The following is a 27,333-nucleotide window of genomic DNA, read 5'->3' on the forward strand; positions in this document are numbered from 1 at the left end:
ACAGTCCAAAAACCGAATAGTTGACTAGTGGATGATCAGTGAGATATTGTAAATAATAATGGGGGCAAAAAAGTGATATAACAGTCATCCAAAGCAGTATTTTTCTTGCATTGTTCATAGAATACATTTTTCAAGCAACATGAATATATACGTATATAGTTAAGAATTTGTAAATATTTATTCATTTATTAAATTTTTTTCCACAAATATATTCGGCAGCACAACTGTTTTCAACATTGATAATCATTTCTTGAGCAGCAAATCAGCATTTAGAATGATTTCTGAAGGATCATGTGACATTGAAGACTGGAGTAATGTTGCTTAAAATTCTGCTTTAATCACGGCAATAACTTACATTTTATTGTTTGCACAGAATACAGAATACAGATATTTTATATTGTAATAATATTTCATTATTTTACTGTGTTTTTAATAAAATAAATGCAGCTTCATTAAAAAAAAAAAAAACAATTACATTGTAAATCCCTCCTAGATACTACTGGTGTTATTTTTATTTTTTTAGCTTTAATATTTCAGACAATATAGAGATAGTTTGAATTGTTTTCATCATAATTGCTATTTTATTATTATTATTATTATTATTATTATTATTATTATTATTATTAATAATATAGCATTACATGAACAACTGGGGGTCTATATCACTTGCTTCAACAGACAGTACAGCACATAGAACTGAAAATGTAACATTTATGTCATTGTGTAATGACAGAGAAATCTCATAATGTATTATTGTCAATATTCAATGCATTTGTGGCCTAAGATGGTGTTGTACAAAAAGGTTATATTTAAAGGATTAAAGTAACGTAAATCCCATTAGTTATCCCATTAAAGGCCACATTCATGCATCCCTAAGAAATGCTTCAGATTAGTTTCTGCTGAACATGATCCTAAACAAGCCTGTGACCTAATTAACTGGTCATTCAGATGACCCCTAGGTGATTATGAAATCATGTAAATTTGTACATCTCTAATATATCAATGTCATTTCAACTGAATAGCAAAAAATACAAAGGCTTTGTACGTTATTCAGAATTCATGAATGCATAATGATTTGATCATATGAAAAAAAAAAACTGTATTATTCACAATTCATTTTCAAGGTGTTAATGTTATAAAAACAGTAAGTGATCTTTGCTAGTATTGTCTATATGACTGCACACGTTCACATCATGCCAGCCTGCCCATATTATTATTCTTTTTTCCCAGCCATGTTCTTGCACACGCTCTATTTATCTGACAATATGTGGCTTGTGTTAGTTCTATCCCAGCATGCTTCAGTCAGTGATAACAGTATGGCCTGGGGAACAGGCCATTCATATAGGCGTCCGGTGAATAGAGAGGCCAGAGGGGAAAATGGCTGGTCAGAGAGATCATTCCTGCCCCGAAGACAGCCAAATGCAGACCGGTGCAGAATCCCAGCATTGGAGACCCGATCCAGACCCAAAGTTGGTTTGGTTGCGAATGGGAAATTTGTTGGTGCACAGTGTGTTTTAATGAGAAATATTTAAAACAGAAGGAACTCATGCTTTCATGAGCTTTGGAAGTATTTCAGTATGAAGAGGAAAATATTTTCCAGTCTGATGTCATTAGACTAGTTTGCTTGAACATTTAGTCTCAGTCATGAGCTAAACAAACAAGAACTGCAGGATGCTGATTATATAACTATGAAATATACATGAGATTTTGGTGTGGGATTTAAGGTAGACTTTTTGTTTGACAAATTATTTTATTCATTTGAAAACACTGGAGACCAGAAATACAGGATCACGTGAAGAAGTTTCACATTTCTCTGCAACTTTGACCAGCAAATTTATATTGTATGAAGATGAGTGACCTAGAGAAGATCGGTATGTCATGGCATGAGCTCTTTGCCAATATTTTCAGAAAATTTACTTAACCTCAGGCCATCCTGAGTTTGTTTATTTGGAGAAATGTAGCATTCCATCACTTGCTTACCAGTGGATACTCTGACTGAATGAGTGCCATCAGAATGAGCTTATAAAAATATCACAATAATACACATCTCTCCAGTCCATCAATTCAATTCAATTCAATTCAATTCAAGTGTATTTGTATAGCGCTTTTTACAATACAAATCGTTACAAAGCAACTTTACAGAAAATTAAAAATAATAATAATAATACAAGACGTAGTCAGCTAGATGATGAACTATCAATATTATTAATTAATAGTAATTATATGATGCAGTCACACATGTAGCAATAATTGTTAGTTCTGTTTGTTGATTCAAGGTTAGGATCATCTGGGGTCCTCTGAGGGTCAGCATCATCTCTTCTCAGGTGTTCTGGATCCAGACTGGAGCTTGTGTAAATCCTAGTTACCACGGGATGTAAATCCCGTGGCAAAACATAGAAACAAGATAGAGACATCATTAGCATAGCTGCTGATCCAACAAAGTAAAATTAGTTTAACCCAAGCTAAAGAATAAAAATGCAGATGCAACTACACTCACAATTTAAGAGATACATTATTCGAATGCTTGGCGAAAGAGATGCGTTTTTAATCTAGATTTAAACAGAGAGAGTGTGTCTGAACCCCGAACATTATCAGGAAGGCTATTCCAGAGTTTGGGAGCCAAATGTGAAAAAGCTCTACCTCCTTTAGTGGACTTTGCTATCCTAGGAACTACCAAAAGTCCAGCGTTTTGTGACCTTAGGGTGCGTGATGGGTTGTAGCGTGGTAGAAGGCTAGTTAGGTACGCAGGAGCTAAACCATTTAGGGCCTTATAGGTAAGTAATGATAATTTGTAACAGATACGGAACTTAATAGGTAGCCAGTGCAGAGACTGTAAAATTGGGGTAATATGATCATATTTTCTTGACCTGGTAAGGACTCTAGCTGCTGCATTTTGGACTACCTGTAGCTTGTTTATTGACGAAGCAGGACAACCACCTAGAAGTGCATTACAATAGTCCAGTCTAGAGGTCATGAATGCATGAACTAGCTTTTCTGCATCAGAAACAGATAACATGTTTCGTAGCTTGGCAATGTTTCTAAGATGGAAGAATGCAGTTTTTGTAACATTGGAAATATGATTTTCAAAAGACAAATTGCTGTCTAATATAACACCCAGATTTCTGACTGTAGAGGAAGTAACAGTACATCCGTCTAGTTGCAGATTGTAATCTACAAGATTCTGTGTGGTGTTTTTTGGTCCAATAATTAATATCTCTGTCTTATCTGAATTTAATTGGAGAAAATTATTTGTCATCCAATCTTTTACATTTTTAACACACTCTGTTAGCTTAGATAATTGGGAAGTTTCATCTGGTCTCGTTGAAATATATAGCTGAGTATCATCAGCATAACAGTGGAAGCTTATTCCGTATTTTCTAATAATATTACCAAGGGGCAACATGTATATTGAAAATAGAAGGGGACCTAGGACGGATCCTTGTGGCACTCCATATTTTACTGATGATAAATGAGATGACACCCCATTTAAGTAAACAAAATGGTAGCGATCGGACAGGTAGGATCTAAACCATCTTAGAGCCTGCCCTTGAATACCTGTATAGTTTTGTAATCGATCTATGAGTATGTCATGATCTATGGTGTCGAACGCAGCACTAAGATCAAGTAAGACTAGAAATGAGATGCAGCCTTGATCTGACGCAAGAAGCAGGTCATTTGTAATTTTAACAAGTGCAGTTTCTGTGCTATGGTGGGGCCTAAAACCTGACTGAAATTCTTCATACAGATCATTTTTATGCAGGAAGGTGCTCAATTGAGCAGACACAACTTTTTCTAAAATTTTAGACATAAATGGAAGATTTGAAATAGGCCTATAATTTGCCAGTACACTAGGATCTAGTTTTGGTTTCTTAATAAGAGGCTTGATAACCGCCAGCTTGAATGGTTTTGGGACGTGACCTAAAGATAACGACGAGTTAATGATATTGAGAAGCGGTTCTTCGGCTACAGGTAACAGCTCTTTTAGTAATTTAGTGGGTACAGGATCTAATAAACATGTTGTTGGTTTAGATACAGTGATAAGTTTATTTAGCTCTTCCTGACCTATATTTGTAAAGCACTGCAGTTTATCTTTGGGTGCGATGGATGAAACTGAAGTGTTAGACGCTGTAGAATCTACATTCGCTATTGTATTTCTAATGTTATCTATTTTATCAGTGAAGAAATTCATAAAGTCATTACTATTTAACGTTGGTGGAATATTTGAATCAGGTGGCGTCTGGTAATTTGTTAATTTAGCCACTGTGCTAAATAAAAACCTTGGATTGTTTTGGTTATTTTCAATGAGTTTGTGGATATGCTCTGCCCTAGCAGTTTTTAGAGCCTGTCTATAGCTGGACATACTGTTTTTCCATGCAATTTTAAAAACTTCCAAGTTAGTTTTTCTCCATTTGCGTTCAAGACTACGAGTTACTTTCTTGAGAGAGTGAGTATTACTGTTATACCATGGCACAGTACGTTTTTCTCTAACCTTTTTCAATTTGATGGGGGCAACAGCTTCTAATGTATTAGAGAAAATAGTGCCCATGTTGTCAGTAATTTCGTCTAATTCATGTGTATTTTTGGGTACAAATAGCAGTTGAGATAGATCAGGCAGGTTATTTGCGAATCTGTCTTTGGTGGCTGGAACAATAGTTCTGCCCAGACGGTAACGCTGAGACATATAGTTAATATCAGTTATACGCAGCATGCACGATACAAGGAAATGGTCTGTAATATCATCACATTGGGGTACAATATCTATAGCAGTAAGATCGATTCCATGCGATATAATTAGATCTAGTGTATGATTAAAACGATGAGTGGGCCCGGTGACATTTTGCTTGACTCCAAAGGAGTTTATTAGGTCAGTAAACGCAAGTCCTAATGTATCATTTGCATTTTCAACGTGAATATTAAAATCTCCCATGATTAGCGCCTTATCAACTGTAACTAGAAGGTCTGAGAGGAAATCTGCAAATTCTTTTAGGAATTCTGTATACGGCCCTGGTGGTCTATACACAGTAGCCAGAGCAAGAGATACATTAGATTTCTTTTGCATGTCTGACAGTGTAACATTTAGCAAAAGTATTTCAAAAGAGTTAAACCTGTATCCTGTTTTCTGGGTAACATTGAGAATATCACTATATATTGTTGCAACACCTCCTCCCCGACCAGTCTGACGGGGCTCATGCTTATAACAGTAGTTTGGTGGAGTAGACTCATTTAGACCAAAATAATCATTTGGTTTTAGCCAGGTTTCAGTCAAGCAGAGTACATCAAAACTATTTTCTGTGATCATTTCATTTACAATAACTGCTTTGGGTGTGAGTGATCTAATATTTATGAGCCCAAACTTTAAAAATTGTTTTTGTTCATTTACTTTACATTTTTCTGGTTTAATTACGATAAGATTTTTTCTAGATCCTACATTATATTTTGACCTCACTATTCGGGGAACAGACACAGTCTTAATAGTTTTTACAGCACAAGTACTTTTATCATTTAAGCGGGTGGAACAAAACTCATCATAATAGTTATTAGAGAATTGTCTTACTAGTCACATGGAGCGAAGTGTCCTGGAGATGTTGTCAGAGAGCAGCTCCGCTCCGATTCTGCTGGGGTGTAATCCATCAGCGCGAAACAGCCTAGGACGCTCCCAGAAAAGATTCCAGTTATTAACAAATAGCAGTTTCTGTTCTTTACACCATGACAACAACCATTCATTTAAAGCAAAAAGTCTACTGAACCTTTCGTGTCCTCGTCGATACGTGGGCAGTGGTCCTGACACGACGATCGTCGCCGCGGGCGTCGTGCTGCGAACCTTCTCGATCAGGCTGCTGAAGTCCCTCTTCAGCGTCTCCGTCTGCCGCAGCGTGGTGTCGTTAACCCCGGCGTGAAGCACGACCGCTCTGGGGCTCTCGTCGACCTTCAGGATCGCGGGTATCTGCGCAGAAACATCGAGAACACGAGCACCAGGCAAACAATGAGTGTGCACTTTACCTTCGGCTAACGTAGCACTTACGTGTCGGACGATGGAGTCTCCGATGATCACAGCGTCGCGTCCTGTCTCGCGGAGGGGAGCGAAGCGGTTCCGGATGGAGATGTCGAAGGCAGGAGGGGGAGAAGTCGTCGCCCGGGACCCGGCTCGCGTCCTCCGCTGTGGATGCACCCAGGGTCCGTGGTGTCCCGGCGTCGCAGTGAAGGACATCTGGGAAGATCGCGTCCTGGGTGCACCGGGCCTGTGCAGAGAAACACACGGAGTAGACGTGGTGGGACTGTTAACAGATCGCTGTATACTTACCCCGGACTTGTGAGCGTCAGCCCGGGATGATTCCAGCGCGGTTCTCCGCTCTCTCAGCTGGGCCTGCCTTACCTCCAGGTCGCGAATCTGCTTTCCCACGGCCTCGAGCTCGAGCTGCACAGAGTGGAGACATTCATCCGCCATTAAAGCAAGTAACAGTGAGTACAGCAGTGGTAATGTGTGTGAATAGAGTATTAGCAATGTTAGCGCAGTTAGCTGCAACCACGCCGCTGATGCTAACGGGCTAAAAGCTAATAGCGGACCCGGGAGATCAAAATAAAACTAGTGATAGCGAGGCGCTCTGATTGTTTTTGTTGTAGAATACAATAGAGGATATATTCACACGTTATATAAACGGAAACGATGATGTATAAAATTGTTTTTTGAGTTAAAAATAGTCAATGAAAAGAATATAGTGACGGAGCTCAAACGCAGTACAGCCGCCAACAACAAACAGGACATCAGTTAATGTCTTGTGTCATGTTTGTGAGAAACAAATCCATCAAAACGTTTTTAACTTCAAACAGTTGCTAAAATTCAAGTTCGCAATCCATAATTATGCTTCTTCCAGTGAAAAAGTCCATATCCTGTTGTCTCTCAAATCAAAATCAACCCACATAACTTGTTTTGAGCCATCTTAGACTGTTTTGACTTATAAGCAGTGCTTGATCTATGAATATGTCTCTCCTGATTCAGACCAGAGCAGAAAAAAAAAAAAAAACACAGCTTCTGGCATTGCAAGACATTAATTGATGGACTGGGTTATGTGTGGATTATTGTGATTTCCCATGAACACTGTTAATGCATATTGAATCTGTACTTCAAGATATTTTGCTGATAAATGTGATTTGGCAGTGAAAGCAGAAGCTGATTCTCCTACACCTGCTGCCAGTGGCCACAGATGCAAATAAAAGAGAAATGCCTCACTGCAGAGGCTTTAAAATGCATTATTTTAAAGTATCGATATATAGATATTTCCTCTTTTTCTCCTGTAAAAGTTTCAAGATGAATGGAAGCTTTATGACTTTGTTCCATAAAAGTTATTTGTAGGATATTATGGTGGAGGGTATGTGTAGGATTTTTTTTTTTTTGTGTCCTATTGCATAACATTTGATATTTCAATATCATTCTGTCCTTCACAGAGAATCACTGTTTTCAGCAAAATTCAAAAAAGTTTATACCTAAAAACTAGAGATGCAGTTCAGTAAGGCACTTAATCATACTAAAAGGTGCAACCTCCACTTTACCTTCAAACAAGTTTATCTCTTCTTTCTGTGATCAAGATCCAAACCAAACCTACTCTAACTCTAATGCCTTTCAAACAACAAGCTAGATCGCTTGCTTGTTAACTTATATTAGATGAGGATAATGGTGATGTGTGTAAAAAAACTGAATAAATAAAAATGGGAATACTTGAAGAATGATTCTTAAACATATAAGCAACGTGTCATTACCTGAACAACATGGAATCATCAACTGAGGGACACTATTCCTGTAAATGTCTTTCTGTATTGGAATAAATAGATTCATAAGGAAAATAATGTTATGAGAAGGCTAATGGTTAATGCATCAATCTGCACAGTGTGATATGGTTTCCTCACTTGATTTATACTAAATAAATGAAGGGAAATCAACTATCAAAGCAACACCAAGCCTGTTAATTAATTAATTTATTTGTATTAAGCACAGCTCAAATGACACTTTTCAAAAGCAGTAGATAATCTGGCAAGATTGTAATGCATGTATTTTATTTATTTATGACAGCAGCACTTAAACACATTTCATAGCACAGTATGATCGTTCTCTGGAAAATGAATAAATAAACAAACAAACCATGAGCAAAATAAATATTCCTATTTGTGAACATGAGTCAAATCACCCATACAATCTACATATACAGCTCCCAGCTAAGGTGCAATATAACTTATATGGATGTGATTTGCAATGCTGTACATCGCCAGAGACACATGCATCACACTAATGGCACATGTGAGACTCAACTCGCAACTGATTTGTTGTATAACCCGCAACAGATGGTTGTGTTTGCATGCGTTTGCCAGTATTACTAATTAAAAGTTGGAAAAAGTTGCACTTTTTTTCCAGTCTCTGTTGGTGAAGCTTACAAAATTTTACACAAAGTAACTGAAGCCTATTTTTAGGACCATTAATGTTTCTGCATTTTTACCATGACATCCACAACAACTGGTACAGCTTTTAATTCATGCTGATTTAAACAAACAGAAAAGTAAATTACATTAAAATAATGAGACTCATGATTAAGAATAATGAGAATTAATAAAACAATAACAAAAACTCAAATGTAAAATAAATGGCAATGGCATAATTGTCCTTAAAACAGGTTTCAATTACTTTATGCAGGTTTTATTTTATTATTATTATTATCAAATTATTATTATTATATTATTTAATTATTTTTTTTAAATTAAATTGACCTGTTTACTTATTCTCCTGGTGTCCTCAACTGGCAACATCAGTAACTTTAGGATATCGATTTGGATAAAGACACACCATTTGGGACCAATAAAAAACAAGGAGACATTCATTTCTAAGCAGCTGAAGTTAAAGTGAGCCGTTTATTGGTTAATTCACACCGTAATTTCTCTCTGATAGGCATAAGGCTCTTGAGAGGCTTTTGACAGCACATTGTAATGAATCCACGAACAGAGGGAGGAAAGAAAGTTGCTTTTTATTGCTGCTTGTTTTGTTTCTCCCTTTCATACACACCCGTTGTGTTCTTGCCGGAACCATAAGCCCATCCTGGAAGATTTATGAATACGTTAGAATAGCCTGAGCCAACAGTTTTCAAAGAAGTGGAGTGAAAATAAATTAAATAGCCCCACAGGCAATTCATCTGCTGCTTGATGGATTACATACTCATCTTCATACTCTCTCTCTCTCACTCTACCGCTCTTGCTTTCTTCAGAAGATTGGCAAACATTTGGCAAACAAATGAATAAACACGAAACAACTCAATTAGGACATATGTGCAATGAAGTCTGTCAGTGATGAATTGTGGATGGAAAATATGTCTGGGTTTGAAGAGACAACATGATGAAAATGATTTGTCTTTCGAGGTGACCAGATCAATGTTTCTGTCTTTCTCGGAAAATAGGCTGACGGAAATGACATGGCCATAAATTCTGGGAAACGTTTCTTGTGTCTTATTTTATAGTAGCATTTTGTATTATTATTGACTGATTGTCCTCTTATGCAATCGGTCAGAATTTTTAAATATGTAAGATTTGTTTTTTAAGTCGAAAAACTGCATTTGTTTGATTGAAAATATAGTAAAAATTGTGAAATAATATTATAATTCAAAATAATTGTTTTCTATGCGACTACACTGTAAAAACGTAATTTATTGCTATGATCAAATCTGAATTTTCTGCATCATTACTCCCATCTACAGTGTGAAATGATCATCCAAAAGTCATCCTAATATGCTAATTTGCAGCTAGCTAGCTAGCTAGATAGATAGATAGATAGATAGATAGATAGATAGATAGATAGATAGATAGATAGATACCTGAGCAGCAACAATAATTGAGCAGCAAATCATCAAATTTGAATGATTTTTGAAGAATTTTGTTTAATGATTAAAAAAATAGCTTAATCACAGGTGGGAAAAAAAATTACATCATACACAAATAATTATTTTAATATTTCACAATAGTACTGTTTTTAATGGATTCTAATAAACTCAGCCTTGGTGAAGAGGCTTCTTTTTTTCACACAAATGGAAATGTTGTCATGTGCTGATTTTCAAGGATTTCAGAAGGAGCTCTTTTGCAGTTTTATTTGAATAAACGGTTTTGTTCCAGAAGATCGAGAGATGCAGAGATTCCTCTTAAATGCACATGAGCACCATAGATGCAAACGTAAGGATGGAGGAGCTTCACACTGCACAATAATCAGAGGTTCTGTTGTTCGGTTTGTTAAGCCCTACAGATCGAAACACAATCAGCGCAGTATGACGGACAATCCAATCATGTTTAACTGCGGTGGCGAGAGCATCAGACTGATGTGGCACAGTCGCTGAAGATCATTCCCCTTATAAACGCACAGGCGCTGGGCATAGCTCTTCTGTAATGGTACATCATTTAAAAGATTGATGCCACTATCTTTATATTCAGCTCTCTGGGTTGCCAGGCATCCAGCGGGCTGATGAAATCCTTCCTGGCTGACCCTGAGGTCAGCTCTCAATCTGGGGTGGTCAATCAAGAGTGAGTTTCTATTTGGACTAGTGGGGCAGATAAATCAGCCATTTCCCTCCTCCTTGAGACTGGCTCTGACAGTAAATTTATTTTCTTAGCCCTCATCCTCCAAAGCAATTTCAAGACGTTCTGTTTTTATATTGATTCAGTTTTAGATTTCTGATGCTTGCGACAGCTTGATATTACCGTAATTTTAACTCTGCGTTTATTAACAATGCAACTGTAACAGTCTTCTGAGCTGATGTAAAGGTATATTGATTTGCGCTCCAGAACCAAACGGTTCCAGGTTTCGAAAAGTAGTTCTCGAATAAATTCTTTGACTTCATAATGGCTGTGTTATAACCACAACAATCATGCAATGTTGCATCTCGATATCATTAGCAGATCTCATGACGAATTTCTGCTTGCTGTGACATTTAAGCATCTTAAATTTTGCGTATGGTATGTAGAAAGTCCAAAATATTTCATTTTTATAAAAGGTTTTTAGAATTATGTCCCAAGTCTGCATAAACACAAAGCTCTGTTCATATCCTAGAGTGAAAACAGATTTTTTACTTTTATAAAATGTTGCCAATATGACTGCGCTGCTTTACTATTTGGGCCAAATTTACATCTTTCATAGACAGGGCAATTTTAGAATGCATTGTGATAAAGAAAACATCAAGTCGTGCAGATTGTCAACCATGAATGCATATCAATCAATACAGCAATTTTTGAATACAAATAGTTCAGTCTAATTTTAGTAATAAATAATGTAGTCACCAAAATTTGTGTTATACTCTGTAGACACAATTTGCTTGACGTGATTCACTGATTGGTTGCGATTATCTTCAGAAATATGGGTAATGCTGTTTCTCAACAGGACTTCCACTGTTAAACTTGATGAAATAAATAAATAAATAAATAAATAAATAAATAGTAAAGTTATACCATCAATTTACACTACATAAAGTACAATATTCAACTTCCAGAAATAAGTTCCATTTGCGCATAAAACATGAAAAAAAAAAAAAGAAAAAAAAAAAAAAAACCCTAAACCATTAAAAACAGGCCTCCAATGAGATATGAGGTTGGTATGTGCTTGATATATGATTTTGTTTAAGCCATCCATTCAAATTATGTAAACTTTTTTTCCTGGTTAAAATCTTTATTAACCAAATTTCTCAGAGAAATTGCTGCCAACCAGAGAATCAAAACAAGAAAATATCACCAAAATAACTATTTTTGACAAAGAGTCACTTTATGTACTCTCGGTATTAACTACTTATTAACTATATATATATATATATATATATATATATATATATATATATATATATATATATATATATATATATATATATATATACACTCTCAGTATTACATAAGTATTAAATTACATACTCTCATATATATATATATATATATATATATATATATATATATATATATATATATATATATATATATATATATGCATGTATAAAAAAATTTGCAACCCCTTTTACACTGGAAATATGCTCTTGTGGTGATGTTTCTGCAACCCCGATATCCTTACTGCATGTTTTTCGCAGCAGTTTCAAAGTGAAATGTCCAGTGAGTGGCACTTAAACTTGCATTCAATATGTGTCCATGACACATTTGTATTATGTTGGTACAGGCACGTATTGCTGTGCTTTGTATTACATTGCTACAGATATGCATTATTATGACATTACTACTTTGCTATGTACTGTACATACTGCGGCGTTCAGAATTCCAGTGTCCGGGAAAAATAACAAACCCAACCCTAAACCTACCTGATCGTGATTGTGAATGCAAAAATCATAGAAAAACACATTTGCTGATGCAAGCGTGATATTTTAACTTAGATGTGGGTTTGATTGTTATTATTATCATTAATATTATTATAATTTTAAATTAATTATTTTTATAATTGAATAATAATAATAATGGAACCAAAGTTGCTTAAAAAATGGATGGGCACTAATACACTTCAATTTTGAGTGGTGTCTGTCACAGGCTTCACGGAACATACCTATTTCAGCATGCTTTCAGAGCAAAGCTATTATGCTGTAAAGTACATACATACATACAACTTGATGCTTTTATCCTGACAGATAAATATGTAATCTGTGGTTAGAACTGACCAGAGATCAGCATGTATTTCTAGTTTGTGACGGTCCTCAGTGTTTCAGCAGCTCACTCTCATGCGTCAGACAGCAATTTGGTGCATAGTGCAATTTCTGCTTCACCCTTTAGACAGCAGTGGTTCCTCATTAGCGAGGCGATCTCTGTATGTCATTTTATGTCTTTATGTTTCTTACCTAATCTTTTTTGACTTTCTGCCAGCCTCTGTAGAATGACGCTGTATTGACATTTGTTGTATTAGTCATTTTTAAACCTTGTGCAATATTCTCATGTCATTCTTTGCTGGAGTTTATGCAAAATGAGTAGTATTTTATTATATGTGCTGATAGCAGCTTGAAGAGACTAGAGGAATGTATTTTTTATTGATTTCCTATTGTGACGTTTCGGTACTGGCTGTTTGTTAGTATTTATAAAGCACACACTGATGCATGATGACACCATATTTTAGACCCCTTAATCTAACACCATACCTATATTTAACAACCACCCAAATTAAAGTGTGAAAAAAGTGCGCCTGCAAAATAATGTTGGCACCACGATCAGGGACTCGCCATTACTGAGATAAAATACAATTTTACAAAACCAGCCATGTTATTTTATGTTGCTTCTTTTATGTTTTTATTTTATTTTATTGTGACTCATGTTTCACCAGAGGGGTGTGCAATGCGGTACAGGGTGTGCGACCGAGCAAGTTTACTTTCAGCTATACATACAGAGCTGGTTATGTGATACAAACATCAAAATGTATTAGTTCACAAATAATGCATGGTAAAAGTGTTTTGAGCTCCTAACATAGTATCGCGCAAGGGAAATCATGAAATTAAGCCTTCAATAATTGGCCATGTCATCATAATTTGTGTGAAAATTAATAATAATAATAATAATAATAATAATAATAATAATAATGTTGCTGTTTTCCTTCCAGTGGTGTTGTGTGGGAATTGTGAATTGTGTGTATATGGAAGTTTTTGAAGTCCTGATGGTTTTCTAATGAGCTTAGGTTGGAAGTTAATGTGTTGAGAAGCTGGTTTATGTTTCCTATCAAAGTTTTACTATGTGGTTCTAGAGTGGCTCTCATTGACATTTCAGCAGCACCAACAAGTTACTGAGGAATGAATCCTCAAGGAACCAGTGGCGTAAAATTATTATCAAAAATAAAAGACGTAAAAGCATTCACCTGAGGTTGATGGCACTGGTTAAAAAATAATTTATTTTATTGTGTGATTTCAGGGGAGGATAAGGAAACATTGCCCCTGATCTGATATGCATTACTGATTTTCAGACTAACGTTACTGTCACTGGAGCCAAAGTCATATGTGGCATATTTTATTTTACGGCATTAAAAGAGCGGGCTGCTTTTCTTTACAAAGTGCAGTGCACTGTTATAAAGCTATGACCCTTTAAATGAGCTGGCCATAGCATCCACTCAGTGTGATTACACAGTCGAGGGAAGGGTGGTTCGTAAGGTCTTCATTTTTTTTATTTGATTTTTAACAGGAACTGAGCCATAATTTAACACCTAATTCAAGAAATGCCTTTCACTCCATCAGCACATTAGGTAATGATTATTTTGTGAATTTTGGGGCATACAATGCTCAATTAATCTTTGATGAAACCCTTGCCTATGAGGCAGGCTGTGGCATCACAATCCGCACTGTTGCCAAGAGCCTGTGAACTCTGGAATCAGGCCTGATTTAAACGGCGTAAAAATATCAGCACAGTCAAGGCCAAGTCCCATGGACGAAGTTTAACATTTAGATAACATACTTCTCACCTGAATAAAGGGCACATGCAAGAGCTGATCAATAGTTCAGACCTTAAGAGGAAATGCATTTATTGGTTGGTATTTAGGAGGTATCCGTCCTCTCTGCAGAGTTGGAGTTGAGACCAGCCCTGGACTGAAAGGGATCATATTAAAGTAAAACAGAGATATTACCTGCAAATTGAAATGCAATGGTACAGAATGAACAATTACAACAAAAATTAGTCTAAATGGATGCTAAGTTTATGATGAAATCCAGGGCAGACAGACTTTAATAACATGCACCCAACATCTTCTTACTGTTGAATGATGTATGGGATGCAAATAAATAAACTAGACCTGCAATTTAGGTGCTCAGCTACAGAGAGAACGGCTGATTTTTGACGGGCTGAAATGCAAGACTGAACTGATAAATTGTGCCCTGTTTTAACTTAAGCTTTAGCCCATTAAACTCCATCACTGTCTGCCATCATCCATGTTTGATGACTTTGGTTGTCGACACAGTCTGAGAATATGTGTGACGGTCTGATGAAACCTGCTTCTCTCAGCATCCACAGGCTCTCATTAGTACTTTTACACCTGATTGCTCTTCACACACTAGATTTGTCTGGTACAAGGAGTGTTTTTTTCTTTTCTTTTTTTTTCCTTTTCTTTCTTTACATCAGCTGAATGAAGTAAGATTTTGCAATCATCCTGCAGTGTTTACAAGAAAAAAGTGTGTAAATTAAGTGGTAGAAGTGAATTCTATAAACAAGTGAAGTTCATTAATGAAACATGAAACTTGCTGAAAACATATTTAGTACAAAAAAGTAAAAAAAAAAAAAAAAAAGACCCGCTATATGAACAAAAGTGCAATAAAATTTGGTCTGCCAACACTTTAAACAAATAAGGTGCTTTTTTACAGCAGTATTCCTTTTACATAGTAGCAGTTAAAGTAATTTAAGGCAAAATTTATGTTGGAGGCCCCCCACCCCCGGTAAAAATCACATGAAATATGATCACTAACCTTTTTGTTCATACAATATTAAATTTTAAATGTTGCATATTTTTACTCATACAGTACAAAAGTTTGGACACTTTACAATTTTTTATATTTTTGTATAAAGTCTGTAATGTTTATCAAGCCTGGATTTATTTGATCAAAAATTCAGAAAAAATGTAATCAATATTGACTACAGATATTGTCATATTATTAAAATCAATAATATGATATTGTGTATTGCATCGTTACCTTAAATTGAGACATACAGTACAGAGTGTTTATATATATATATATATATATATATACATACACACACACAAATCAAGTGGAAGAGAAGGACTACCAAGCAGAAAAAAGGTAATTTTTTAGTTAGTTGAAACTGAAATGTTTGTGTTAGGTTAGAGCAGTAATGTAGTATCATCATCAGAATTAAGAACATACACACATCTGAGATCCTTTATTTGAAACAGTAAAAAACAAAAAACAATGTTCTAGTGTCTGCTTTTTAATTTTGAATACAAACTTATCTGATTCTACTTTTGTAGCTATTTTGATAGTCAGCTCCAGACAGAATGTCATTTACTGTAGATGGAAATTCAAAGCATTGCATCTAGTTGCGTCATTGGCGCTCACGCTTTCTTAAATTTGTAATAAACCAGTGAATGATCTTTCCAAAAATGAAGCTGATTAACAGAACAAGTTTATATTTAGAATACATTGCAATCGCTCTAAAATAGAAGACAACAACTCAAACACCTGCATTAGAAGCTGTACTTCTTTGCGTGCCTATTTAGCCATTTCAGGGCCGTGCAGAGACCTTTGGAGGGGCAGGTGCTCAAAGTACAAAAGGTGCACATGGAACAAGGCTTTAAATGGCACTGTTCAAAATATCAATACAGCAATATATTGTGATGCATTCCTTGCTGATTCGCGTATCGATATGGATGATTATGTATTGATACGGCAGCAAATGCTCTGATGCAGTTTTAAAAAGAAAAAAATAGAAAAGACAATTTTAAGTTTAAAAGTTAAAAAAATATTTTCTTTCCACCTAATAATAGCTCTGGGATCAGAAACTGAAATGTCTTAAGTTGTCCCAATCTGATGGCTTTTTCTTCTCTGTTCTACAGAATAATTAAGAACAGCTGTTATAGTAAAAACTATAGAAAACGCTTGTGCCTCTACATTTTCCTCTTTCTCACCAGCCTCTGTCTCCTGGCTTGCTGTTCCCTGCTCCCTTTCTGTCACTTGTGCCTCTACATTTCCCTCTTTTTCTTCCTTTGTCTCCATCTCCTCATCTGGGGCCCGTTTCACAAAGGAGGTTAAGTGAAAACTCTGAGTATGTTTACCCTGAAATGAGGGAAACTCTAGGTTTTCTGTTTCAGAATGGGAGGTTTGTCAAACCTGAGAAAGAAGGGTAAGTCAAGCCATTTCTTAAAAGAGAGGTAACTTACACTCAGAGTCAGTTACCATGGTAACTTACGCTATGAACCTAACCTGGGAGCAGGTTTTCTTCGATAAACCCAGAGTTTATTTCGGTCTCCTCCCCCTTTTTAAACACTTCATTAATGCACGCTGGAAAAATGCTCTTCTTACTAAGTGTTTTTTTTTTCTTCTTTTTTTTTTGCCCAAGTACAAATATAAAAAAAAATAAAGATTGATTTTCTATATAAGAAAATGATATAAGAAATTTTGTCTTGTTTCCTGGGGGGGATCTAAATTAAGTGCATTTTACTTAAGCAAAATTATATGCCAGTGTGGTAATAAAAATAATCTTAATGCAAATGTTAAACCTTATTACTAAGTGCAAATCTACTCTAGCTCCACCCTCCATCGACACATAAGATTAAATATAACACATGTGAATAACGGCTTCAGTGGTGTAGGCACTAGGCAGTAATGTTTTTGGCACGGAAAGTAGCTTGTAACGCGATTGATTGGGTTAGAGTCCGGCTTTTGCCGAGCTCATTCTTCTCACTTTTCCCATCACATGTCACATTAGAATTTATTTTCAATAAAAATGAACAAAATATTCTAAAAGTAGAAGTAAAGTGCCTAACGAGTGTTTAATAATGATACAACTATTTATAATTGTAATAAATATAATCATTTACAATATGTTATTATTGCATCCTGTTAATGTATAACAATACTGAGGTGCAAATGTACTGTATATGCCAGTATAAAGTATAACTAGCATTTAATTATTATTTACACTTAGCCTGTTGCAAAGAACTGCTACTTTTACATGGTAAATAGAATATATCACGATTTTCACTGTACATTTTTTTCTGTAAATAGCATCTAGAGCTACTTGCACTTAGCCTACTGTAAATAGGATATATCGCTAAGAAAGTATGTTAATTCCACTTAGTGTAAATAGCCACTGCCTTATTTTTCTTACTCTAATGGCAGATCATTTGTAAAATAAGAAAAATACACTTAAAATATTATTATTAATATGATTATCTTATATTTATTTTTTGCCCATGAGATACCATAAAATGATTAGCTATTAATTCATTAATCTAATGTTCTGCCAGTTTTCACCTGTGATATTATAACACTGATAAGAATTACATTTGTATCGAGTCTGAAGTATGCAGATGGATTTTTGGCGGGAGCTGTTGCCATGGTGAATCGTAATATCGGCGCTCCATTGATACTGGCTTTTTATAGTAGTGGTGCACGCGCTTAACTCAGAGTCAGTCAATTTAAAGTTTCCCATCTCAGGGTAAGTCAACTCAGATTTCAAGTTTAAACTCAGAGTTGGTTGAACCTCCTTAGTGAAACGGGCCCCAGCTCCATTACTTTTAACTCTCTGTCAATTTAGAAACAAGGCATAATTTACTATTTCAGCATTAATCTATTATTTTAACCATCACTACTGTCTACTCTTGCACCTAATCAATAAGTCCACCTTAAATATTGATACAAAACATTAAACAACTGATGCACTGGAATATAGTGATTCATAGTATTATTACTGTTGCAGTTGTTGTTGTCTAAAATTGAACACCTTTGCAATTTAAACAAATGACAGGCTACAAGTGTTATTCATCTCCTTCACACTGCACTGTGATGTCAGGTGTCAGATGTCAATATATATATTTGTGTCACATTTAAATATAATTATATTTTAATTAATTTCTTAATTGTTTTTATTTTTATAATGATAATTCAGAGAATGAGAAAATCTGAATAAACATTACCAGTGTTGTGATAATTATTTTAAGGCACTCTATGTTTTAAAAAATAAATAAATACTGTAATATAATACTAGTTTAGTCAAATAACATAAAAAGACCATACCCCTCGATGCCTGTGAAACTTTTCTCCCTCAAACAGCACGCTAACGTTACTTCTTACACTACAGACTACACACAGCAATATAAACAACATATCTGCATGTTCTCACATCACATCGTTTTTGTAAAATAATAATAAGTAAATAAACATCAAAATCACTTCGCTGAGAATGAAACACCACTTACCAGCTGCCGCGGTGTTAATAATTTCCTCTAGCAATTAAAAAATGCGCGTGCAGCTTGAGAGGAATCGTCCCGCTCGGAGGAGGCCATCGTCGTTAGGTGAAAGGTCATCATGTTGGTCATTTTATTTAGGCTAAATTATTATTAATACATTTTACTAATATTTAGATTGGGCATGGGCAGGCATTCACAAAAGGGCATGTTATTACAAAAAAATTGATGAAAATTTGCTTTGACAAAAGGGCACTTTGGGCACCAAGGGGCAAAGGGGCAGGTGCTCAAGCTCCCAATGCACCCCCCTCTGCACGTCCCCTAGCCATTTGCGTCACACAGTTCACAGCACCTGATGGATGTATTCATTATGCAGACACTGAAACTGCAACATTAATTTGTTTAATTGCAAATGAGTGACAATTCAACTTTATCCAAAGAATAATGAGGCTAGAATCTTGACTGGTGGACTAGCATATAGGGGATGTTATGGATATGGAGGCCCCTCCAAAAAGCCCCAGGCCCTAGATGATCACCTCATCTGCCTATAGCTAGCACTGGCTCTGGTTATCCCTTATACTGTATATATATCTTGAAATAGTCTGGGAATTTATTGCGCCTGAAGGTAATTTTTGGAGGAAAATGGGCTTAATGTATTTACCTATTCAAGTACACAGAATTATTCAGATAGACTCAATGAAAGAAACTGTAAATTTAAGCTTGAATGAAACTAACTTCAGACAGAGTTGTTTGATAAAATGATAATAGGGGAGAGAGAAAGGCGCTGGAATCCCTCTCTTGATGCTGCAATGTTCCAGTAATGAAGACGGGGATTGTGTGTGTTGCGTCTGGGCTGTTATTGTGAACCCAGGGCTGTTGGCACCGCCAGTGTTGTCGAGCTGCACCCATCCATGAACCCACCATCTGGATTCTCCCACAAATCACATTAAAGTTGCAGTCGCAGGAATACATCAAGCTAAATGAATACTGGCTCAGGGCTCCACAGTCATTCTGATGGAGAGACCGACAGTCGTGCCGCGGTGATGATCAGTCCTGCTCTCTGATGGCAGCTCATGTCTGTCACATTGGCTGTTCTAAAGCACAGCAAAAATATGAATCAAACATTTCTTTAAAATAATATTTTAAAGTAAAACTTTTAAACTTTGAAACTTTTAAAAAAAAAGTTGTAGTCATGAAAGTCTCCTGCTTTAAGCACACTTAATTGGAATAATTCATATAAATATTATACAGCTTTTCAAAAATATTCTTGTAACATTTAAAGTACACTATAAGTGCACATTTATTGTAATCAAGTGGACTTCTTTTTCACAAGGGTGATCACAGGTTACAGCCCACCTCTCTTCAACAAGACAATTTGACACATCATTCGTGTCATAAGTAGCATAAACAGAGCACTGTAATGTTTAATACATACCGCAGGGATAGAAGTGTGTTTAAATCCATCAGTATGAACATTAATAAACATCAGTAAGTGTATTATGAAGGTTGCTGTCTGATGTAGCAGATTAATTCATGTGCCATTTGAAAATGGCCTTTTAAATGTAGTTCAGGATTGGTTAATGTGAGACCTGTTATTTGTGAAACAAAAGCATATATATATATATATATATATATATATATATATATATATATATATATATATATATATATAATTTATTTTATAGAGAATGTGTAATTACTTTGAAGCAATTATCTGTATGCACACTGCACATTTCCTTCCATTAGAAATTGATATGCTGTACAGTATTATATCAGGGCTAGCTTCCATTAACATGTTTTATGTCGATGCTTGAGGTATGATTTATTATTTATTTAAGAGAATGATACAGTACATTCTCTGACACGAAAGAGTCCATGTAACCTAATAGCTCTTTGAATATGGCTTTTTTTATTTATTTTTGAATCATGTGGGATACATTGAGTCTCCTGATGTGCTGTAGTAATGTAATGTTGCATAAATCATAAGAAAAAAAAAGGTTTTGTCCTTCAGGAATATCTAATGCATTTCCCAATATGATGTTTACAGAAAACATTGTATGAGCTTTTGTCTTATTTCAATTTTACACTGCAAAAGTGCTTCTGAAGTGGCATTTGGGTGTCTTTACACAGGATGATAAAAGCTGCTCAGAAGTGGCCTAAATTCATTTACACATCAATTGTTGATCCAAGGGCTGATATGTGTCAGAGCGGGAATAGTCTGGTGTTTAGATGCGGCAATGCATCTTTACACTGCATTTTACACAGAGCAGACTGCACATAAGGTTTATCACATACAACTGAATTTATATAAGTTTGATGAACAGTAATTTATTAATTTATTATTAAATTACTGTTATTTTAAAATATATTTGACACAATGTTGTAAATATTGCCTTTTTGTCAGCAAAAAAATTCCAAAACTGATTTACATCTTTGAGGAACACATAACGCTTTTTTCAAATGTAGCCTGTGTGCCACTTGTTGATAATATTCTTATTTAATTTATTGATTACATGTAAGAATTTGATGTAAAATGATGTATGCAACTAATAAGGTAATCCATTAATTATAAATATTTTGTATTATTAAAATTTTATTAAACATTCAAATGGAATCACCAAAAAATAAAATAAAAAATAAATAAACCTTATATTTGATTTCTCTGAGCCCTAGGTGTTCTAGTTGGTCACTTAAATTTTGATGATCTAAAGAATCATTCACATAAGTTACTATGTTGTGTATTCCTATTGCACAAATGTGCATTACAAACGTGCATTCACGTGCACATACACACACACAGAGCGAAGGATATTATGACAGCCCTGGTAAATAAGCCGAAGCCATTCACGACAGAATACATCAATCACTCCTCCGTTTTATTCCATTATGTAAAGTCCTCCCACTCCAAGGGGACAGTTCAAAGTCAAGTGGACCTCTGGCAAAACTTTCACAACAAACTTGCTGCTCTCCGACAGCATGATTCACTGTCACTGTCGGCAGAATATTCTGAGCACATTTACTGGAGCTGAACTGTAAACATGTGTCGTAGGGTCTATACTGTATGTGGGTCCGTATTAGGTGCTCGTATCCAGAATGGGCTGATGCGCTGCTTAATGTGAAATCAAGAAAGTTCTGTCATCGGCTATCTGCAGCATTTCTACCTGTTGCTCACTGATGTGAAATCAATAATGTCTTTGGATCACTGTAATGACTTTAACATTGATTCTCTTTCCCGTTTTCAGGTTTGCAGGTCATTTTCCCCGAGTACCTTCAGGAGAAGTTCGTCCAGTCAGCTCTCAGCTACATCATGTGTAATGGGGAGGGAGAATACATCTGCCAGAACAGCCAGTGCATCTGTCAGTGTGCCGATGAGTTCCCACAATGCAACTGTCCCACCACTGACCTCCAGATTATGGAGAACACGCTCATCGGCATGGCAGAGACTTGGGAAGCGTCTTACAATGACTTTGAGAACTCAGGTAACACTGAAGCAGCCATTTCAATAACACCAAAAAGCTAGACACTTTTCAGGACTCAGATTTCCAGGATAAAAAGAAAACTGAAAAAGAAAAAACTGAAAAAGAAATAAAGAATATCATCAAGGGATGATATTTCCCCACTTAAAATTATATGATTATTGGGGACATTTTTGGCAAACTGGTCAACTTGATAAAATGTACAGTATGTGTCATATTTCATGGAAATACATATATTCATTCAATAAATTTAATTAGAATAAGAAGTGATATTTTAAAACCCAGCTGTCTAAACTGGATAGATGGCCACTCAACACCAAAACCAAAATAAAGTAATTGCTATCTATACTTTTTCAGTGGAAACATCCTTTCAAAACCCTATTGGTAAATTGAGTCTGCTCACAGAATGGCAACACGATGATCTGACAGCATTTTCCGGCAAGTTAGCTTGTCAGGTCTGTCAGCAAGTCTGGTCTAGAGCCAATTTTTTGATCCATTGTCAAATTTGACAGTTTCACCACGCCACACATCATGACTAATAAGTAGACGTGGCGACAGCGAGCATTGGAGTCAGGTGTTGTAATCCCATTCGTGGATCGATTTCGACAACGCTCTCACCACCACACACTACCACGGCTGCGCTAATTGGGCTAAGTGACGTTTGAAGTCATCTTCATTGATTTTGCTTGAATTAAACAGAAGACTTCTGTTTGCTCATTCAATAGAGGAGCTGCTCTCAGCTCTTCTCTAGGCATACACTCAGTGCTCATTATACGGCAGCCGTCTATACAGGCATTATACTTGCATTTTCACTCATTTTTGCTGAGGGAACATCATTTTATTATTTGCATTCAGTCAACGAATCAGAAAATATAAGGAAGTTGACTCCATGCTGAAAAATAATGCATCAATTATAACTAAAAAGATTCATATTTATTTGTTATTGCTAATATATATATATATATATATATATATATATATATATATATATATATATATATATAAAATATACACATATTCCATCAGAAATCATTCTAATATGCTGATTCGCTGTTCAAAAAATATATCTGATTATTATAAATGTTGAAAACAGTTGTGCTGCTGAATTTTATGAATAGAAAGTTATTTTGTAACATTTTAAATGTCTTTACTCTCACTTTTGATCAATTTAAAGCATCCTCGATGAATAAAGTCTTACTGACTCCAAATGCTTGAACAGCAATCAAATGAACATAATAACTAAAAATTTATGTAATGCAAATGGGTAACAAATGACTGCATATTTAAGCAAACTTACTGAATCTAGGCTGTCCTTGTCCGGTCAACCATAAGCTTTAAATGTTATCAATCATTTGCTTATATGCTGAGTCTGTTGTTGATTTCTGTGAGCTGCCTTGTACTGAAAACTCTGCATAGGACTTGCATGCTAACTCCTTTCTGTGAGCCAATCTGCAATAAAGCAAGCATGAATAATTCAGCACCCCACAATGCTTTCTCTGGGAGAAGAGGCACTTCTTGCGGTTTATTGTAACAGTCAATTTCACCCCACTGCCTTAACTGAAATCGTACGCCACGGGCGAAAGCTCTGCTCCATTCCCGCTCCCAAAAGATGGATTCGCAGAAAGGCTGTGCAGGTTTATGAATGAATCTTCTATTCCCACCAACTACTTTTCTGATATCAGAGCTGCATTGCATAGCAAACATGACAGTATGTGTATCCCATTTAGATTTTGTCTGTCGGTTTAAGAGAACGAACAAAATTGAAAACTAAACACCCAGCAAACCTAAATGTGCTTCTATCACCAGTGTATGGTTCGAGATTTATTTATTTATTTATTGATTTGTTTATTTTTTTACATGTGTAACCAGATCATCACTGACACATTTTGGCTATATAAGTATGTATACATACAGTACACTTACAACATACTCACACACAATGCAACGCTGAAGCAACACTGTATAGCACAAATCAGCTGCTTGATTGTTAATACTGTTGCAAAATGTTACTACATCATTGTCCAACCCTAATCTGCTAAATGCGGCTAAAAGGCAGGAAGATATTAAGATGTTAGAAACATTAACATCATTTTCTTTAAAGCTGCTTTGAAACAATTTCTATTCTGAAAAGTGCTATAGAAAACAACTGACTTTAAAATTGTTGAAATATATATATTGTCTTGATTGCTTTAGTCCTTTTATGTGACCCTTGACCACAAAACTATTCTTAGGTACCTGGGGAATATTTGTAACAACAGCCAAAAATACATTTTATGGGTCAAAATTAGTGATTTTTCCATAACTGTCACCGTCCCACCTGTGGGACGATTGGCACTCTTTTTTGTTGTTGTCTTTTTCTCTATAAAATCTTTTAGTAATCATCATAAATCATATATCATTTGAAAGCTAAGAAGCCCAAGATTCATCCTGTGAAACCATTTTGAAATCAGACATTGCTTTATCATGGAAATGGTACTTAAAAATCCAATGGCGGTCACCTCCCCCTTAGTGGGCAGGGTCAAGTGTCATAAAACATAATGCATTACGGTCTTCTAGAACCAAAACTTTTTATAATCTTGGCAACAAATATATCATTGGAAAGGTCTGTGTCTCAGGATTTCATATTTGGTGGTTATTTTGAGATAGAAGTAAAATTCACAGAGAAATCTAGAGAAAAATTCATTAAGCAAAATTCAAAATAGTTTTGATGACTCCCAGTGGCTGTATGTGGTATTACGCCCTAAATAAAATCTCACAGGAACCTCAATTTTTTCATATCAACTTCAAATTCATAACATAACTTATTTAGACACAAGGCTTTAATTTTATACCAATTTTAGAGTAAAACCTGTTATGTACAATATTTATAATAAATAGAATAAAATTAATATAGCGCATATTATTACATTTACATTGTATGTACACGATTACATTTAAACTTAATGTACACGAGTACATTTAAAAAAATAAGTTTGGGAAGTCGTGGCCTAATGGTTAGAGAGTCGGACTCCCAATCGAAAGGTTGTGAGTTCGAGTCCCGGGCCGGCATGAATTGTGGGTGGGGGGAGTGCATGTACAGTTCTCTCTCCACCCTCAATACCACGACTTAGGTGCCCTTGAGCAAGGCATCGAAGCCCCAACTGCTCCCCGGGCGCCGCAGCATAAATGGCTGCCCACTGCTCCGGGTGTGTGCTCACAGTGTGTGTGTGTGTGTGTGTGTTCACTGCTCTGTGTGTGTGCACTTTGGATGGGTTAAATGCAGAGCACAAATTCTGAGTATGGGTCACCATACTTGGCTGAATGTCACTTCACTTTCACTTTTCACTTTCACTTCTAAACTTTTTGATACTTCAATTTTTTGAAAAGGTTCCACTTTTGCGTGGTAAGTGTTCATAAATTACAGCAATTTTAGTGTGTATAGTGCACTTTAATGCCTATTTAAAAAATGGGGGGTGACAGTTAAGGGCAAAAAATGATTAGGAAAATATCATGTTCCATGAAGATATTTTGTAAAATTCCTAATGTAAATATATAAAAAACTTAATTTTTTATTAGTAATATGTTTTTGCTAAGAACTGCATTTGGACAACAATAAAGGCAATTTTCTAAATATTTCGATTTCTTTGCACCCTCAGATTCCAGACTTTTAAATAGCTGTATCTCGGCCAAATATTGCCCTATCCTAACAAACTATGCATCAATGAAAAGCTTATTTATTAATATATTTAAATAATGTCTGACCATTAAAGGAAGCTTGTCATGTTTCTGGTCTGTTAATGTCACTTTTATAGCACCTTTCTGATCTAGCAATAGTAAATTGCATTGCTGAAGGAACACAATCTCAGGCATCATTAGTCCATTAAATGAGTAATGAAAAGTATGCTGGATATGAGCAACTTAAAAGGTCTGTTCATGCATTAATAACTCTGTAACTACGTACAGTTAAACCAAAAATGATGATTGTAAAATCATTGGTCCTTGATGTAGAACATCACCTGGATAATGACCTTCAGGTAGTTATATATATATATATATATATAAAAAAAAAGGTTGAAGAAACTTTTCCCCCACTCAGACACCAGTAATAAATTCCAAAATTCATTACATAAGGAATGGCAACTAACACAATGAATTAAACATAATTTTGAAGTAGAAAAACTTAAATATTACTTATTTTAGTATGAATACAATTTAGAATCATTGAGTATCACAGGTTATATATATATATAAATAAATACATGTTCATTATTTTATTTATTTATTTTTATTTCAACATTTTCGCTTAACCCTGGTTTAATATTTTCAGTCATGAAAATTCAGTTAACAGCATTCATCTGATGAACATTACTGTATAACATTGCAGAATGGTTGTGGAAGGGTTAGCTGAATGACATCGACGTTAAATGGCTGTCCTGCTTAGATCACATTTAATTCAGCTCACAAGCCGACAGAAATTTTTCACCTTGCTTATCAAATATTTCTAAACAAAAAACATAAAACAGAAATAGGTTACTCCCCAAGGTGATTGCTCAATATCCACCTTATGAGCATGCTAGCTTATATATTATTAACCAGTAATAAAAGGTCCAAATAAAACCAGACACTGCAATATATTTATATAGAGCAGAGGGCACTCAAATTGAGTCTGTGAACCTCAAGGTCACCGCAATATTTCTCTGGAAAGGCCCAAGGAGAAAACGCTCCAGCATGAACAGATGAATCTTCTGAAATGTCAAGTTGATCAATTAGGGAAGTAATAATTGTTTGTATGTGTTAATAAAGTCTTAATTTAATGCCAGTAAGTTCTTAAATCATCACTTAACTCATCATTTAGAAGTGTGACTGAAAATGATTGTCACCGTTTTGTCCGATATAAACTGTTTGGATAACTCCAGTCATAATAGGCTGAAAAATTAGGAAGCCTCTGGGATTTTTAGTGCAAACATTAAGTGTCCCAATTGTTGA

General features: G+C 35.4%; 1 protein-coding gene across 1 annotated transcript in view; it reads left to right on the top strand.

The window, feature by feature from the left end:
* LOC132140721 (BMP/retinoic acid-inducible neural-specific protein 1) overlaps positions 1–27,333 on the top strand; it is a 171,685-nt gene that overhangs the window by 125,075 nt on the left and 19,277 nt on the right. The window contains exon 6 of the mRNA XM_059549637.1: positions 22,135–22,371. Coding sequence (XP_059405620.1) covers positions 22,135–22,371 — 237 coding nt within the window. The remainder of the gene's footprint in view (positions 1–22,134; positions 22,372–27,333) is intronic.

This window comes from Carassius carassius, chromosome 5 (assembly GCF_963082965.1).
Source record: "Carassius carassius chromosome 5, fCarCar2.1, whole genome shotgun sequence".
Lineage (NCBI taxonomy): Eukaryota > Metazoa > Chordata > Actinopteri > Cypriniformes > Cyprinidae > Carassius > Carassius carassius.